This window comes from Artibeus jamaicensis, unplaced genomic scaffold, assembly GCF_021234435.1.
Source record: "Artibeus jamaicensis isolate MK-2021 breed Jamaican fruit bat unplaced genomic scaffold, CSHL_Jam_final contig_3192, whole genome shotgun sequence".
In the NCBI taxonomy this organism is placed as follows: domain Eukaryota; kingdom Metazoa; phylum Chordata; class Mammalia; order Chiroptera; family Phyllostomidae; genus Artibeus; species Artibeus jamaicensis.
In genome coordinates this window covers 15,748-32,642 of record NW_026521748.1, presented here as the reverse complement: position 1 = coordinate 32,642, position 16,895 = coordinate 15,748, and the positions used below count along the sequence as shown (strand labels likewise).

At 46.6% G+C, this 16,895-nt stretch overlaps 1 protein-coding gene and 1 non-coding gene across 2 annotated transcripts in view; one reads left to right on the top strand and one right to left on the bottom strand.

The window, feature by feature from the left end:
* The window catches only part of LOC119055011 (cytosolic 10-formyltetrahydrofolate dehydrogenase), a gene marked incomplete at its 5' end in the record, with an annotated part of 42,231 nt that extends 26,548 nt beyond the window's left edge, over positions 1–15,683 (bottom strand). The window contains 6 exons of the mRNA XM_053663517.1: positions 728–833; positions 4,230–4,300; positions 5,327–5,477; positions 8,440–8,567; positions 9,762–9,881; positions 15,528–15,683. Of these exons, the coding sequence (XP_053519492.1) occupies positions 728–833; positions 4,230–4,300; positions 5,327–5,477; positions 8,440–8,567; positions 9,762–9,881; positions 15,528–15,683 (732 nt within the window). The remainder of the gene's footprint in view (positions 1–727; positions 834–4,229; positions 4,301–5,326; positions 5,478–8,439; positions 8,568–9,761; positions 9,882–15,527) is intronic.
* On the top strand, positions 9,987–10,093 carry LOC119040565 (U6 spliceosomal RNA). Its single transcript, XR_005083614.1, has one exon. It is a non-coding gene; the product is annotated as a U6 spliceosomal RNA (small nuclear RNA).
* Positions 15,684–16,895: the final 1,212 nt, after the last annotated feature.

Here is a 16,895-nt window from a genome sequence, read left to right as displayed (position 1 = left end):
AGTGGGAGACCTCCTGGCTACACTGTTCAGAGTCACATGCCAGAGGATCTCACATCAGTTCCTAACTCCCCCCTGGAGGCAGGCAGGGAAGGAGCTGTTGTTGTCAATGTGCAGATGAAGAAGCAGAGGCTCATGGAGGAGGGGGTGTTTTCACCCCTGGAGGACCTTGTCCATGCCCTCCTGGCCTGCATGAGTAGCCCCTGATGTCCCACCTCTATGTCTCCTCTGTAAGGGGTTGGGGTGGCAAGTGCCCAAATCCCACTGCTCACCCCATTTCCCTCCAGAACTTTGGTCTCTGAGGCCAAATGGGAGATAATGGCACCAGCTTTCCTAATAGACCACCGTGGGGTGTCTCAGAGCATGGGGCCAGGGCAAGGAACAGCAAGCAAGGCTTCTGCTCCCCAGAATCCAAAATTCCGGAGCTGTGGAGAAATCCCTGACTCTGCTCACCAGACAACTGCAAACAGCATAGTTACCCTGAAGCAGCCAACCCATGGTGAAAAGAACACAGAACCTGCTTATGGCTGGCACTGGCCCTGCTGCACACTGCCTCTGCCCACTGTGAGCGGGGCCCACAGCAGGCTGGCTGTCATCAGCAGTACCCTTTCTCCCTTGAAAAGAAACCAGGACCACTGTTGGTAAAGGGGCTCATGGGCCATCTGGCTCCTCCCTTACATGGTGCTTCCCCATAACACCTCTACAGCCCATGGGCCCTGCCTATACCCACCTGGGTAGGCTTGATCACCACTGTGTTCCCAGCAGCCAGGCAGGCAGCTGTCTTCCAGGAGAGCATCATCAGGGGATAGTTCCAGGGGATAATAATGCCACAGACCCTACCATACAAAAGAAGAAGGCCTTCATCTCTCCACTCAGCTGGGGTACCCACAGTGGACCTACCAGCTGCCTCCTCACTCCCAGGCCTGCTATCTTCTCCAGAGCCAGACTTCTTGATATGGCACCAAAGGTGCTGCTGATGGAAAGGTGGAGAGATGGGGAAAGTTTCCTAGATGAAGCAGTGTATCCAGTCTGACAGGAGCTCTTCTTTCCAGGGCTTGATGGCATGGGACACTGGGCAGTTTCTGATGGGAGCTATGAGACCAGTCTAGGGGTACAGCTAGGTAGGGTGTGGTACCAGGCAATGGGGTTGGTGATAGCAGACAAGCATGGGTAAGAACCTGGCAGCTAGCAGGGACTGGGAGAGGGCTCTAGCTGACACAGCAGGCTGGGGGGATGTGTGATAGGGCCCAGGGTCACACAAGTAGTCCACAGGTGTGGGAGAGGGTTCTCCCATATGTGAGGTCAGGGATCAGTCCTATGAAGAAGAGAAACAGTCATCCTGGAAGACCTGATAAGGTTTGCCTGCCTTGAATTAAGACATGGCACCCAGTGCTGCACCATCTCTCAGTAGTGGAGAAAGCCGCTGTCTGAGCAGTGTCTCCATGGAAGGGAGGCCACCCCACAGTCCTGGGGAACCTGCAGGTGATACATGTGGTCCCAGCACACATTTGCCCCCGCCTTTCCCTTTGCTCTGCAGGAGTTAGTGCACACAAGAGCCCCACACTGACTATGAGACTGTATTCATCATCACCATCATCAACTTCATGACCACTATCACCATCAGAGAACACTTCCAAAAAGGATGACTACTTCGTTGAACCCAGGCAGTGGGAGTGGGTGATGAGAAGCCACAGGGTGTGGGGGCTGGCAGAGTAAGAGCAAGGGGGGTGCTGAGCAGGCATAGAGGCTGGCTCGGGGCCCCCCATGCCATCCTGTGAGTGATGGTGGCACACTGAGGGGTTAGAAAAGCTACTTTTGCACACCATATACACCCAGGAAACTCAAAGGGACAAGACAGGGAGAGGGACCAGAGTGAGTATTCCTGGGGAAGTGGTGAGGTCACCAGGGAAAGAGAGGGCTGGGTTGTGGGGTTTTCAAAACAGAAAAAGATGTCAGAGAAATAAGTCCCACTGTCATGGGCTGAATTGTGCCCTCCAAAATTCATATGCTGAAGTCCTAATTCCAGAGCCTCAGAATGTGACCTCATTTGGAAATAAGGCCGTGGCAAGTGTAATTAGTTAAGATCAGGCCTTACTGAAGTAGGGTGGACGCCTAACTCAATATGACTGCTGTCCTTGTGAAGAGCATGCTGTGTAAAAAAGGCAGAAACACAAGAGGGAACTCCACGTGAACATGCAGAGTCAGACAACACCAAAGATTACCGGGGAATCACCAGAAGGTAGGGGAGAGGGCTGGAGCAGTTTCTCCCTCATGGACTGAGAAAGAGCCAACCCTGACAAAGACACCTTGATCTGGCACTTCCACCCCCAAAGTGCTAACAAAACAGGTACGTGTTGTTTGAGCCTCCCAGTTCTTTGTTATGGTGACTCCAGTAAACCTCTGCGTGTATCAATATAGAGGAAAGGCTGTGTCCCCTGGGACCGGAGGTCTGCAGAGCAGGTACTTGCATGGGGTCAAGGCCAATGGGGGTGGAGGACACAAGGACAAGATGAATACATCCTTGGCTAAGCTACCATTAGAAGGCCTTTCCATTAGCCTCTGTGCCTCCTCTATTCCTGGTGACCTTTCTTAGTGGGACCCCATGGCTTTGGCTCCCCCAGCGTTGAGGCTTCTACCTCCCAGCCACGGCCCTGCTGCACTCTGCTTCATTGGGCACTGCAATGGGGTGACTCCTGCCTGTCCCAGGGTTCTGTCTTAAGCCAGTGCATAGCTGAGGGTGGGGTGAAGTGGCTGTGGCCTCGCTCCCCCAGATCAGTGCCCCATGTTAGCCCACTCTGCACTGGCCAGGGTAGCTGGTTGGTGCACACTGGCTGGAACTATTCCCTCCTCTGCCAGCAGACATTTTGAGAATGCCCTACGTGTGCCCTGGGGGTATAGCAGCCTCAGTTTGCATGATGTGTGTCATCCGGAAAACAAAATAAGATTGCAGGCTGCAGAGTAGGCTAATGTGGGGCACTGGTCTGGGGGAAAAGGCTGCCACACAAGTAACATCGAAATGACCGGGGACTAGAGGCTGGGGAAGGGGGTTGGTGCAAATACACAGAGGGCAGCATGGGTGTAGAGGATCCAGGGTCCATGAGGAGGCCAACGTGGCTGAGTGCTGTGAGGGGATAGACTCAAGGGCACAAGGCCAAAGTCAGGAGTCTGATTTCGTTTTAGGTGCACTGGGAGCCAGTGGAGAACACTAAGATAAGCAGTGAGATGGACTCACAATGTTTTTAATGTTTTCTAAACATCAGAAAAAGCTGGCCTATTGTCTTTCTCAGCACCAGGTAGGCATTCTTCTCCTCTCCCCATGGCTTAAGCTGTTTGGCCTGGTCTGGGGAACCCCTGCCCTGGAGTCTGGGCTGCCTGCCTCCAGGCTCACCCCTCCCTGTGGGCTAAAGGAGGGGTTTTCCTACATCCACAGCCCACTCTCCCTGGGCCATTGGGCCATCTAATGGTGAAACAAAGCCTCTTGTTGCTGGGTTCCAATCCTTCCCCTGTCCCTAGTTTTGCCTATGCTGACTGGACACTCTCCCTCTCTCTGTCTCTCTCTCTTTTTCCCACTGAGCACCTGTCTCTGCTCTTGCCTCTTCTCCACCAGTTTTTCTGTTCCTTGAGGTTGTGTAAGAGTCTTTCATTTTTAAGCACATTGATTATTCTCTTTTTAGATAAAACTTTTTAAAGATTTTATTTATTGATTTTTTAGAGAGAGGAGAAAGGAGGGGAAAGAGAGGGTAAGAAACATCAATAGGTTGCCTCTCACACATGTCCCCAACCAGGGACCTGGCCCACAACCTGGGCATGTTCCCTGACTGGAAATTGAACCGGTGACCCGGTGACCTTTCAGTTTGCAGGATGGCCCAACCCACTGAGCCACACCACTCAGGAAGCAGATAAGTTTGGGGGTATTTCCCACTGTAATGCCAACTGATACAATCTTAGTGTGTGGATTACATAGGATTTATATTTATAAAGTAGTTAAAATAGTGCCTGGCACAGAACAGGTACTACGGAAGTAGAAGTTGTTTTTATCCTGAGAATGGGCATTTTCATCAGTTTTGATCATTGTTGTACTTCCAGCTCCTGAAATGTCTGGCACATAGAGTTGACAAATAAGTAGATGTTCAATAAATACAAAAACAGAAGACGGTATCAGTGTCCCACACAGCGTGTTGCGTGAAGAGCATCAGCGGTGTGGCCACTCTCCCCTCTGTTCTGTGACTCACCCAATTGGCTCCTTCCTGGTCAAGGTCAGGTTTCGGTTGGGTCTGGCCTGGTTGATGGGGATGGTGGAGCCCTGGAAAAAGCATGGAGGGTGTCAGTGGGAGGGGGCTCCAGTTTGTCACACCTTCCCTCTGGGCAGCCAGACCAAACCTGGGGCCCAGGGAAGAGCAGGGTCTTCTCTATGTCCTGATGCCCCCACTACCCAGATGAGGAGGAGACCCAAACCTCCCAACTTATTATGTATAATGGGACATCTGAGTTCAGATACAGGTGGGGCAGACAGCCCACCTTTGTCATTGACTGAACCCAGCCCCGCTGAAACAGACGGGAGGCACAGAGCCCAGACCTGACAGAGGCACTGTGAGCTCTGCAGTCATGGGTCTCCCAGGGGAAGAGATGACCCATCACTGCCTGCAGCAGGCAAACTTCTGATAATAGCCTAGATGATGCCCTGATACCTGTGACCTGGGATACCACTAACTACCCCTTCTGGGATGATTAGGATGAGAAGATATGCAGGTGAGCCTAGCATAACAATAGGAGCCCCCATAAAAGCAGACAGTTTTCTCCAATTAGTGGCAGATAAGAGTCAGAGAGATTGGGGGAATGAAGGGCTTGGGTAAAGACCAGAGAGGGTTCTGCAGGAGCTGAGAGCAGCCCTGGTCGGCAATCAGCAAGGATCCAGGCCCTCAGTCCTGCCACGGAAGTGACCAAACCCGCCAAAACCAGAATGGGCCTGCAAGCAGGGTTTTCCCCAGAGCTTCAGGATAAGGCCCAGCCCCCACACCTTGATACTGAGCTTGTGATACCCTGTGGTAGAGCCCAGTGGAGACCACCTGGACTTCCCACCTGTAGAACTGGGAACTACTAAACAGTGTTGCCTTACACACTGAGTTGTGGTGGCCCACCTCCCTCACTGCCCACATCCTTCAGTCCTGTGGAGACAAGAGGAAGCATGAAGCCCAGACTTGACAGAGACACAGGAGGCCTGCAGCCATGTTACACAGCATTCAGAGTAATGTAGAGCCCTTGGAACTCCCTGCCGGGCCGGGCCTGCCTGTGTGAGCTCTTATGCAGTGGGTGGGAGCCTTGTGCCCACCTGGATCTTGTCACACCAGCCAGCAAAGTAGCGGAAGGTCTGGATGGACATGCCCACATGGGTCTTCAGGGCCAGTGTGTAGACAGCACCTGCATCCAGAGCCTCAATGGTGGCCAGCTCTTCCCGATGCTCTTCCATGAGGTCTGCCAACCTGGCCAAGGCATGGAGGAAGGAAGGAAGATGGGTTCGGGCCTGGCATGCTTTCTCAAGGCCCCTCTTCAAGGAGTCAGGAGTCCTGCCCTGCACACTCCAATGTGCTGACATCAGTTTCCTCATCTATGAGATGGAACAGTAAGATTTACTTCACTGGATGAGTGAGAATGATGCCTTCTGTTCTGCTCTCCACCCCTCTCTCCTTTTCTTCTTTCTCCAGATCTTGGTGAATTGACTACCTTATCATAGCCCCCAACACATGACCCTGCAGAGGAGGCTGCCTGCCTCCAACAAGGAAGTCACCATCCCAGGAGGCCAACCTCTCTCTTTCCAGATGGCCTCCACCAGGGGAAAGCCTGTCCAGCTTCCAGCACCAGTGAATCCAATGGAAACTGCTTCCAAGGCTGGTGTCTCCAGGGATGGAAAGAGGGATGACAGGAGAGATGTGAAGGAAGGCATGTCTACACAACTCTCCTGGAGTCTGAGCAGAATCATGTCCAGTTGTTCTCCCAAGATTCTGGTGGGCATGCCGCTGCGGTCAGCCTAGGAATTAGAATAGTTCCCCCCCTTCCTGGTGTGAGGGTCATATGCGCCTGGCAGGCAGGGTGAACTGGCAAAGGTAGGGACCACTGATCTAGAGGAGCCCTCAATCTCGTACATGGGGAAGGTCGAGCTCAGAGACAAGTGTGTGATCAAAGCCTACTGACCTCTTCCCGTTCTTTTCCTTTCTACGTACAGCCACTGGCAAGGCCCTAATACTACCAGGTCTTTTTCAGTCTTCCTGCCTACACCTCCAGTTCTCCCAGTGGCTGCCCACAGCACTCAGGATGCAGCCCCTACCCTGTGTCTGAGTGACTAGCCCCAAGGGCCTGCCTAATTCCTCCTGGGGCTATGGCACCCACTTGCCTGTGATCTTTGGGAGCCATGTGGCATGCCATGGGCCCACACCGCTCTTCCTGTACTCGTTTCCCCCCTCAACCTTCTGCACCTCTTTCAGACCCTCTGGAAAGCTGACCTTAACCCTACCCACTGCAAAGCAATCAATCCTGTCTCCCTGCAGTGTCCTCATAGCATCCTTGCCTTTTTTCAAACCTCTCCCAACTGCCACTGACATTCACTTAGATGAGTATTTCAGTACTACTGCCTCACCCATGAGGGCAGGGACAGCATCTGGTCTCCTGCTCCTCACCAGGCACATGGGCTCCATGCCGTGGAAGATTGGTGAGTGAAACTGTGGACTGAATAAGCACAACAAATTAGCAGCAGAGCCACACTGTCACCTCACAAACAGTGCCCAGGTCACTCTATGGGTAAATCACTTTTTGAGAAGAATTATAGACCAAGTATTGAAAACACAATGTTGTGTATTTCAAGGACTAGGGTTCTATTGGCTACAAGGACAAGTGAGCCAAAGACACAAATCTATATTACAAATGAGCCAAAGATAGCCCCCAGGTTGCCAGGGAGGTTCTATGTTGTCTCCCTGGAGTGCCGGAGGGCTGGCTGGTAGCTTTCTCTAACTCTCCTTTCTGGATCTCTCTTTCCAGCTTCTACAATTTCTAGCATCATGTCTTATTTCTATAATGCCTTCCATATTCCATCATACCCATGGTGGTCCTACTTCCCTCACTGAACCAGGGGTGTTCTGCAGCCACTTCTCTGGGGAATTCTCTCCTGCCCCCTTCCAGGGCAGCAATGGGCACACCTCTTCCCTGGGGATGGGGAGGCTGATGAGGCAGGGAGCAGATCTCTAGGAGATTTCAGGCATTGAGATATCTGTCTACCCAGTTGGAGTCTCCACTTAAAGCTCTGCAGAGAAACAGCTCCTCATTATCTTTGTTGTTAGTGGGGTTATTACATGTACCACCAGATGGTAGGAGAGTATTTCAAGGGAAGGACACTTTCTTCTGGGCCAGTGCCATCCACCACAAAGGTTCCTATTCCAGGGCCTGCAGGTCACCACCAGCAGCCTATACATGCACGTTTCACAGTTCTGACTGACCTTCAGAGGCTCTAGGTCACTAGCCAATGGCTTCCTAAAATTGATAGGTTCTCCAAGAATCCTAGCAACTACAGTTAAGGCAGGCTGGGTGTGAACTTCCATAGCTCTCACCTGTCCTAAACACCACCATTTCTATTCCACTTTGCAACCCATACAGGCCTCTCTCTTTGCCTTCCTGCTTTGAGGACTGCTGTGGCATGTTTTACCTCTGAAATAGAAACAAAAGGCATTCTGACTGTGTGGCCAAGGTGGGGTCCCTCCTACCAGATGACAAGCATACTCAGGCTACATTATCATCAGGCCGCGTGCCAGAGAGCTTCCCAGAACCCAAAGCGTCAAAGCCAGGTTCCTGAAACTGTCTCACCAGGTTCTAGATACTGCTCAGTTCATCTGTCCAGCACCCTCCCCTCTGTTGGAAACATCACTCCGCTTTCTTGTAGTGATTGCTTCACCCACACTGGGACCACCTAATTCTAGAGGAACAGCTCCTTTCCTCCGGGTCTCACTTCCACCTTGTTGTCACAAGCCAGAGAAATCCCAAGTCCTTCCCTAAGACTTCTGATTGGAGTTAAGGAGAGAGAGCCCTTTACACCTGACTTTAAAAAGAAAAAAGGGAAAATGTGAGAACGAGCCCCACCTCTGCCCTTGCCAACTGTCTGAGTCTGCCCAGAACCAGCTGTTAGCTTTGCCATTTTGTAGCTCCCATCTGAAGCACTGCCTCACCTTTGTACCTCCTTATCTTTGCTCACATTGTCTCCTCTACTCAGGATACCTTTCCCCTAAGGCCACTTGTGAAATCCCTCTTGCCTCCCAAGTCACTTCCTCTAAGCAGCCTTTTATGAGCTTCAGGCCTCCGTGACCTGTCCAGAACCCCAGCTCCTCTTGACAGGACCATAACATCCACCCTCACCCTGAGCTGAAGGTGGTGGTGGCTGACAGGTGGGTGTGTGGCTCTTACCTGTACAGGAGCTGGCCCCGGTCCCGCGCGCTGATCTTCCCCCACAATCCGTTCTCAAAGGCCTCTTTTGCAGCAGCCACTGCCTTGTCAACATCGCTGGCCTGGGCCAGGGACACCTGGCAGATAACCTGTGGTGGAGCAGAGCTCTGAAGCCCTCCCTAAGCTCAGTGGACACAAACACAGTCACAGCACCTCCCTGCTCTCCTGGCCACCTGGTGAGCTCAGAGAAGAAAGTTTGCCAGAAGAAGGGCACTGGAGGGGAGCAACAACGAGAGGAAGATCGTTGGGTCCTAGGAAAGGTCTGTTTGTATTTCTACACACCAGGGACCTTCTCTTCACTTTCCCACTGAGTCCAACAGGGCAGCAGACTTGGGCTGCAGATTAAGTCTGAGTGTTTTCAAACCAAAAGCATGGACTCATTTCAGCAGAAGTTTTCTTTCTTAAGTGGAATAGGCGAGACATTGGAGGAAACTGGACAGGTCCCCTCTCTGCATGGCACACCCCAAGGGTGCCAATATTCTCTACAGCACAAGCCTTGGCACAGGTGAGAGAGAAGGGAAGGAGGGGTGAGGTCAGCACTTCCTTGCTGATCAGTACAGATAGCACCTGCTGGGCAGCCCTGTCCCTATAACCTCCAGTCCAAGACCCCCAAAGTATGTTTTGAGGTGGCAAAAGCGCTCAATGTTGCTGTCCAAGGACACTGTACCCCTTGTCTATATCCCCACAATTTCTTCATCTCTTTGGGAAGAACTTTCTTTACACTCCCCTCAGATGAGCCATTTTGAGTGTGCTATCACTTTTCTGCAGGAACTGAAGTGATGCTGTAGGATGGGACAGAATAGGAAGTGATCAGAATATACCTGTGAGAATATATTCTGTTGTTCCAGGTATGCAATGTGTGCATGGGTCATGATGTAAGAGGGCAATAATCAAGAACCTTGACAAACGCAGGATTCGAGGAAGAATTTTCTGATGTTGGGGTACAAATATTTGGGAAGGTGGGGCCCACACTGGGATAATTGTTGAAGTGTGGAGGAGGGAATGGTCTTCTTGTCTTCTCTGGGAGGTTGTAACTCTATTCCAGGTCTATGAAGCCAGCTCAAGCCCCTGTAGAGTGCTCTGGTCCCCAACCCCTGCCAACCTCTCCACTATGCCATTCCTGTAATGAGGTCTGGAGAATGACTGCAGTCCTTTTGTGTCCAAGCAGAAGTCCCCTGGGACAGGACCCCCAGAGGTCAGATAGGGGAGTAGATGGGAAAACACATCATGGAAGGGGCAGCAGTAGCAGGGAGGAAAGAAGGGGATGCTGGGCATGCACTCACACTTCCATCTGTCGGGTTGATAGTGTCATAGGTCTTGGCACCCTCAGCATCCACAAACTTGCCCCCAATGAAAAGTTGGTGAGGCATTTGGAGGACCAGCTTGTTCACTGCTTTTTCCACCTGGGAAGGAACATTTCACAGGTTTTAGCTGTAGTGTGGATTCTTCACAAATGGGCATCAGTGAGTGGCACAAACCCACATGGAGACATAAGAAACACTTAGGTGGTGCTTGCTTCAGCAGCACATATAGTAAAACTTGAATGATACAGAGAAGATTACCATGGCCCCTGCACAAGGATGACAAGCAAATTCATGAAGCATTCCATATTTTTATGGATAAGTACCTATCAATAATAGCCTTAAATGTAAATGGATTAAATGGTCCAGTCAATAGATGTAGGGTAGCTGAATGGATAAGAAAACATGACCAGCACATGTGTTGCCTACAAGACACCCACCTCAGAACAAAAGACCTACACAGGCTGAAAGTGAAAGGTTGGAGAACAATATTCCAAGCAAATGGACAGGAAAACAAAGCCGGGATAGCAGTATTCGTATCAGACAAAAGTAGACTTCAAAACAAAGGCCATAAAAAGAGACCCGGAAAGACAGTTCATAATCCTCAAGTAAAGAATCCATCAAGAACACATAAACATTATAAACATATATGCACCCAATATAGGAGCACCGAAATATGTAAGGAAAACCTTGGAGGACTTCAAGAAAGATATAGACAGCAACACACTTATACTAGGGGATTTTAACACTGCACTGTTAAAAATGGATAGATCCTCCAAACAAAACATCAACAAGGATATTGTAGCATTGAACAATGCCTAGATCAAATGGACTATATCTATGTAGATATATAGATATATAGATATATATGTTTCATCTATATATCTCCTTTCATCCCAAAGAAGCAAAATACACATTCTTTTCAAATGTACATGGAATATTTTCAAAGATGGACCACATGATAGGACACAAAACAAGCTTCAACAAATTCAAGAAAACTGAAATTGTATGAAGCATTTCTCAGACCATGTGGGCCTGAAACTAGAAACCAACCTCAAGGGAAAAAACTCAAAAATATTCATATTAGTGGATATTGGTTAGCATGCTATTAAACAATGAATGGGTTTAAAGTGAGATCAAGGGAGAAATCAAAAGCTTTCTGGAAACAAATGAAATTGAACTCACAGAAGTCCAAACCTTATGGGACACAGCGAAGGCAGTATTGGGAGGGAAGTTCACAGCAATACAGGCTTACCTAAAAAAGACAAAGATTTCAAATAAACAATCTAACCCTACACCTACAAGAACTGGAGGAACAACAACAAACAAAGCCCCTAGTGAGTACAAGGAAGGAAATAACCAAGGTCAGAGCAGAATTAAATGACATACTCGAAGGGTCAGTAAATCCCAGATCAGGTCCTTAAAAGATAAGCAAAATCAACATGCCTTTAGTCAGGCTCATCAAGAAAAAAGAGAGAGGGCCCCAATAAACAAAATGAGAAGTGAAAGAGGAGAGATTACCACTGATACTCCAGAAATAGAAAGGACTGTAAATAATAACTATGAACAACTATATGTTAAGAAATTTGACAATCTGGGTGAAATGGACAAGTTTCTAGAAAAATAGAATTTTCCAAAACTGAATGGAAAAGAAGCAGAAAGCCTGAACAGACCAATAACAGCTGATTGAATCAAAGCAGTAATCAAAAAACTCCCAGCACACGATGGCCCAGGACCTGACGGTTTCACAGGAGAATTTTAGGAAACACAGAAGGAAGGGCTAACCCACATCCTTCACAGACTATTCCAAAAAAAATCCAAGAGGAAAGACTCCAAAACCTCTGTCTATGAAGCCATCATCTACTAATCTAAAAACCATATAAAGACACAACGATGAAAGAAAACCATAGGCCAATATTGCTGATGAACACAGACACTAAAATCCTCAACAAAATATTGGCAATCCACAACCATCATTACATTAAAAAGATCATACACCATAATCAAGTGGGATTCATCCGGGGATGCAAGGATGGTACAATACTCTCAAATCAATAAGTATAATACATCACATAAACAAAAGGACAGACAAAAATCACATGATCATATCAATACATGTGAAAAAAGCATTTGATGAGGTACAGCACCCATTTGTGATAAAAAAAATACTCAGCAAAATGGGAGTAGAGAGAGCATTCCTCAACATAAAAAAGACCATATACAGGAAACCTACAGCCAACATCATACTCAACGGGCACAAACTAAAATCTTTTCCACTAAGATCAGGAACAAGACAAGGATGCGCACTTTCACCACTTCTATTAAACACAGTATTGAAAGTTGTAGCTACAGTGGTCAGACAAGAAAAGAAATAAAAGACATCCAAATTGGAAAGGAGGAAGGAAAACTGTCACTATTTGCAGATGACATGATAGTGAACATAGAAAATCCTATGGACTCCTCAAGAAAACCTTCTTGACCTAATAAGCAAATTTGGCAAAACAGTGGGACACAAAATCAATATTGAGAAATCAAAGGCATTTTTGTACACCAACAATGAAATACCAGAAAGAGAAATCGGGGGGGGGGGAATCCCATTTGATGTAGCAACAAGAAAAATAGAGTACCTAGGAGTACATCTAATCAACGAGGTGAAAGATCTGTACTCAGGAAACTACACAACACTGACAAAAGAAATTAAGGAAGACACAAATAAATGAAAGCACATACTGTGTTTATGCATTGAAGGAATTAACATCATCAAAATGTCCATACTACCCAAAACAATTTTTAGATTCATACAATCCATAGTAAATACCAATGATATATTTCTCAGACATAGAACAAACATTTCAAAAACTTATATGGAACAATAAGTGACCCCAGATAGCCATAGCAATTTTGAGAAAGAAGAACAGAGTAGGAAGGATCACAAGACCTGATATCAATTATATTACAAGGCCATGGTAATCAAAACAGTCTGGTACTGGCATAAGAACAGACACATCGATCAAAGGAACAGAATAGAGAGCCCAGAAATAAACCCAAGTCTCTATGGCCAATTAATATTCAACAAAGGGGAAAGAAGCAAAAAATGAAGTAAAAACAGCCTGAAGAATCTTCAACAAATGGTATTGGGCCATCTGGACAGCTACACGAGAACAAAAAAAGGACTCAATCACCAACTTACACTATACACAAAAATAAACTCAAGATGTATAAAAGACTTAAATACTTAGAGGACAATAAAAAGTCCTAGAGGAGAACATAGGCAGGGAAATCTCACATATTGCACACAGCAATATTTACACTGGCATGTTCCCTACAGCAAGGGACATCAAGGAAAGAATAAACAAGTGGAACTTCATCAAAATATAAATGTTCTGCATGGATAAAGAAAGCATCAGCAAAATGAAAAGGGAACCAATGATATGGGAAAATATATTTACAAGTGATATCACAGACAAGGGTTTGAGCTCCAAAATATGTAAAGAACTCACATGACTCCAGGAAGACAAATAACTCAGTTCAAAAATGGGTAAAGGACCTGAATAGACACTTCTCAAGGAGGACATACAGAGGGCCCTGAGACATATGAAAGGATGCTCAGCATCACTCGCCATCAGAGAGATGCAAATTAAAACCACAGTGAGACGCCACTTGACACTGATCATAATGGCCATCGTAAACAAATCAACAAACAAGTGTGGGAGAAGTCATGGAGGAAAGGAATCCCCAGTGAACTGTTGGTGGAAGTGCAGACAAGTGTAGCCACTGTGGAAAACGATATGGGATTTCCTCAGAAAACCAAAAATGGAACTGCCTTTTGACCCAGCAATTCCACTGCTGAAACACCTATTCAAAAGGTCCTATGCACCCCATTGTTCATAGCAGCACAATTTACAGTAGCCAAGTGCTGGAGGCAACCTAAGTGCCCATCAGTAAGCACATTTACACAATGGAATACTATACAGCAGAAAGAAAGAAGGAGTTCCTACCTTTCTTTACAGCATGGGTGCATCTGGATAGCATTATGCTAAGTGAAATAAGCCAGGCAGTGAAAGAGTAATACCATATGATTTCATCTATAAGTGGGAACCTAATCAACAAAACAAATAAGTGATCAAAATATAACCAGAGACACTGAAATAAAGAATGAACTGACAGTAAGCAGAGGGGAGGTGGGAGGGGATAATAGGGGAGGAGGTGGAAAGTTCCTCAAGGAACATGTATAAAGGACACATGAATAAAGCCAAAGGGGGGTAGGATCAAGGGTGGGAGGTAGAGTTGGCTGCACTGGGGGCCAGTGGTAGAAGGAACATGGAGACAACTGAACGTGAACAAGAAGAAAAAAGAAAATACAAGATTATTTCTTACTGCCAATGATGGTCAGATTGAAGTATCTCTACCAGCCCCATTTTTAATATTATCTCAAAATATTTACGTGTTGGCATATTTTCTACAGTGTTAATAATTTGCATTTCTAGAAATAAAAGCTTGATGCATAAAATAAATAAAGAAACACTTAAATGGATAGACAACCACTGCCATGTTTGTGCACACACACACACACAACTGGGCTACAGTCCATGGGCTACAACTGAGGGATCTACTGTGGGGGAAGGCTAAGGATCTGATTGGTATAAGAAGAAATGAAAAGCATAGACTCTGAGGCCAAACTGCCTTGACTAAAGCTCCAGCCCTGCTACTTACCTGCTATGTGACCTCAGGCTGTTTGCTTGACCTTCACACATGGAAAGTAGGTGGACAGGTCCCTGCAAACTGCCACACTTGACACCAGCCCCACCATGTACTTCTCTACAGATCTGCAACTACATGCTGAATGCACGAGTCTCTGTGATGCTGACTCCTTCCTGAAACCTGTTCATCAGTCATTTCTCCACAAACCCAAAGCCAAACTGAAGTCCATCCTGTCAACCTGTACTTTCTTCATCAGCCTTGGTCTCAAACTACCAACCAAATGAATTACCCCAAAGCTAATTACTATGGGAGCTTGTAGCTTGCCAAGATAACCTGGCAATAATTTTCAAGAGTTTCTTTAAGAAATGGATTTGCAATTACTTCATCACTCTTCCATAACACAGGTGAAATGTATAGGAACATTTGATTTCTTTATTGAGAAAATAATCCAAATTTCTTTTCCTCTTGCTTTCTTTTTGTTCTAGCATTTCAAGAAACATAATTTAATGCAGAGAATTAGTTACACAGGTGATGGAAGAGCTGAGAAGCCATGGGTCAACCCAGAGATCGCTAATAGCAGGAAGCCACTGCCATCACCAAATTAAAGGGACAAATGGAGGAGATGGTTGTACCAGAACTCGGGGCTAGGGCCATTCAGGGGAGCCAGAGTCAAGGCAGGATAATCTGGGAGAGGATGGAGGCACAGTGAAGATGAACTTGAAAAAACCCACAAAATGTGAAAGAAAGAGAGAAGTGCTCTGTACAAGCTTCTTATTATTTTCCTAGTTTCATGTCTTGGAACTCAGAACTTGCCCTATAGACTGAGTCTTAGACAGAAATTTCTTCTGTTGTGTTTTCCCTACTGCCAGGCCTGGCATCAGGTCATCCAGAGCTGCCAGAGAGAGCTTGGGACACTGAAAAACGGGCTCTTGGGGGTCCTGTCTTCCAGTTCATCTATGTTACCCCCATGTGTCATTTTGGGTCCGTAGCTGTCAATGCCTGAAGTGTCTACAGAGCCATGCCCATGTAGAGGGGCCCAGAACTCACGTAGTCAATGATGCACTCGCTCTCTTTGTCATCCCCTCGAAGCTTTCTCACTAACAATTGGATGAAGTCCTTGAAGGTTGTTGCCATGTAAATGTCTTCATTTTCTAATTCCACACCATCACACAGCTCTTTCACTTCTTCCACCAGTCTGAAGGAAAGGAGATTTTAAACAGTAGGACCATGGAAAGAGGCATGGCAAGCATGGATTCTTCTAGCAGCAGAGGTGCTGGTGCCCAGCACATTTATCCAGAAGAGACTTTCATCCCAGCACCTAAAGCATGAGTATTAGTCTAGAATTGAGGCTAATATCTCAATCTATGGACTGAGAAGGCCTTGGTTTCAAGTTCTGGCTCCACCACTTACTAATTTGTGATCTTGGGTAAGTGACAAACTCTTCTGAGTCTCAGTTTCTTCACCTGTAATATGGGAGTAATAATAGCTCCACCATTATTTTGTGATGAGTAAATGAGATAATCTAACTATTAATAATAACTAATATCAGAGCAAGAATAATAATTTTCAAAACACACTGTTAAACATGAAAAAATCAGCCACAGACTGGGAGAAAATATTTCCAAATCATGTAACTGATAAAGGACTTTCACTCACAATATATAACAACTTTCAAAATCCAACACTAAGAACAAAACAATCTAAGTAAAAATGGTCAAAAGATTGATCGGTTATGTTGCCAAAAAAGAAACATGGATAATATATGAAGAGATGCTGAACATCATTAGTCATTAGGAAAATGCAAATTCAAACCAAGAGGCATGGCTAGATACTCATTAGAAAATCTAAAATTATAAAACCTGACCATACCAATTACTGGTAAAGATGTAGAGCAACTGAACTGTCATAAACTGTTGGTAAGATTGTGGAATAGTATTTTGTAAAGCAGTTTGGCAGTTCCTTAAAAATTAAACACACACTTCTCATTTCACTTTCAGGCATCTACCCCAGCAAAATAAATGCCTTCATATAGATAGATGATGACAGAGTAAGAAGATCCAAAAGTCCATCCCTCCACCTAAATAATTATTGAACTTGCAGAAACTGCCTCAATCGAATGTTTAGGAAATCTGAGTCAAGTGAACTCTTGCAGTATCCACGGAAAAGCATGACGAGGAGCTGGCAAATATCAGTAAACTTTAGTGAATTTCAGCCTTTCAGTGAGGTACTGGCTGCCATCTCTTATCTCTCAACTTTGTGGCAGGAAGCCATGCAGGCAGCAGGCCACACTCCTGGTTGCAGCTGGCTGGAGCCAGGGTGGGCAATAAGAACTCTGTCTTTTGTAACTCAAGATTATGTGTTCTGAGTGTTGATACTGAACACTGAGGGAGCCAGCACAAAAGTCTGGCAGTCATT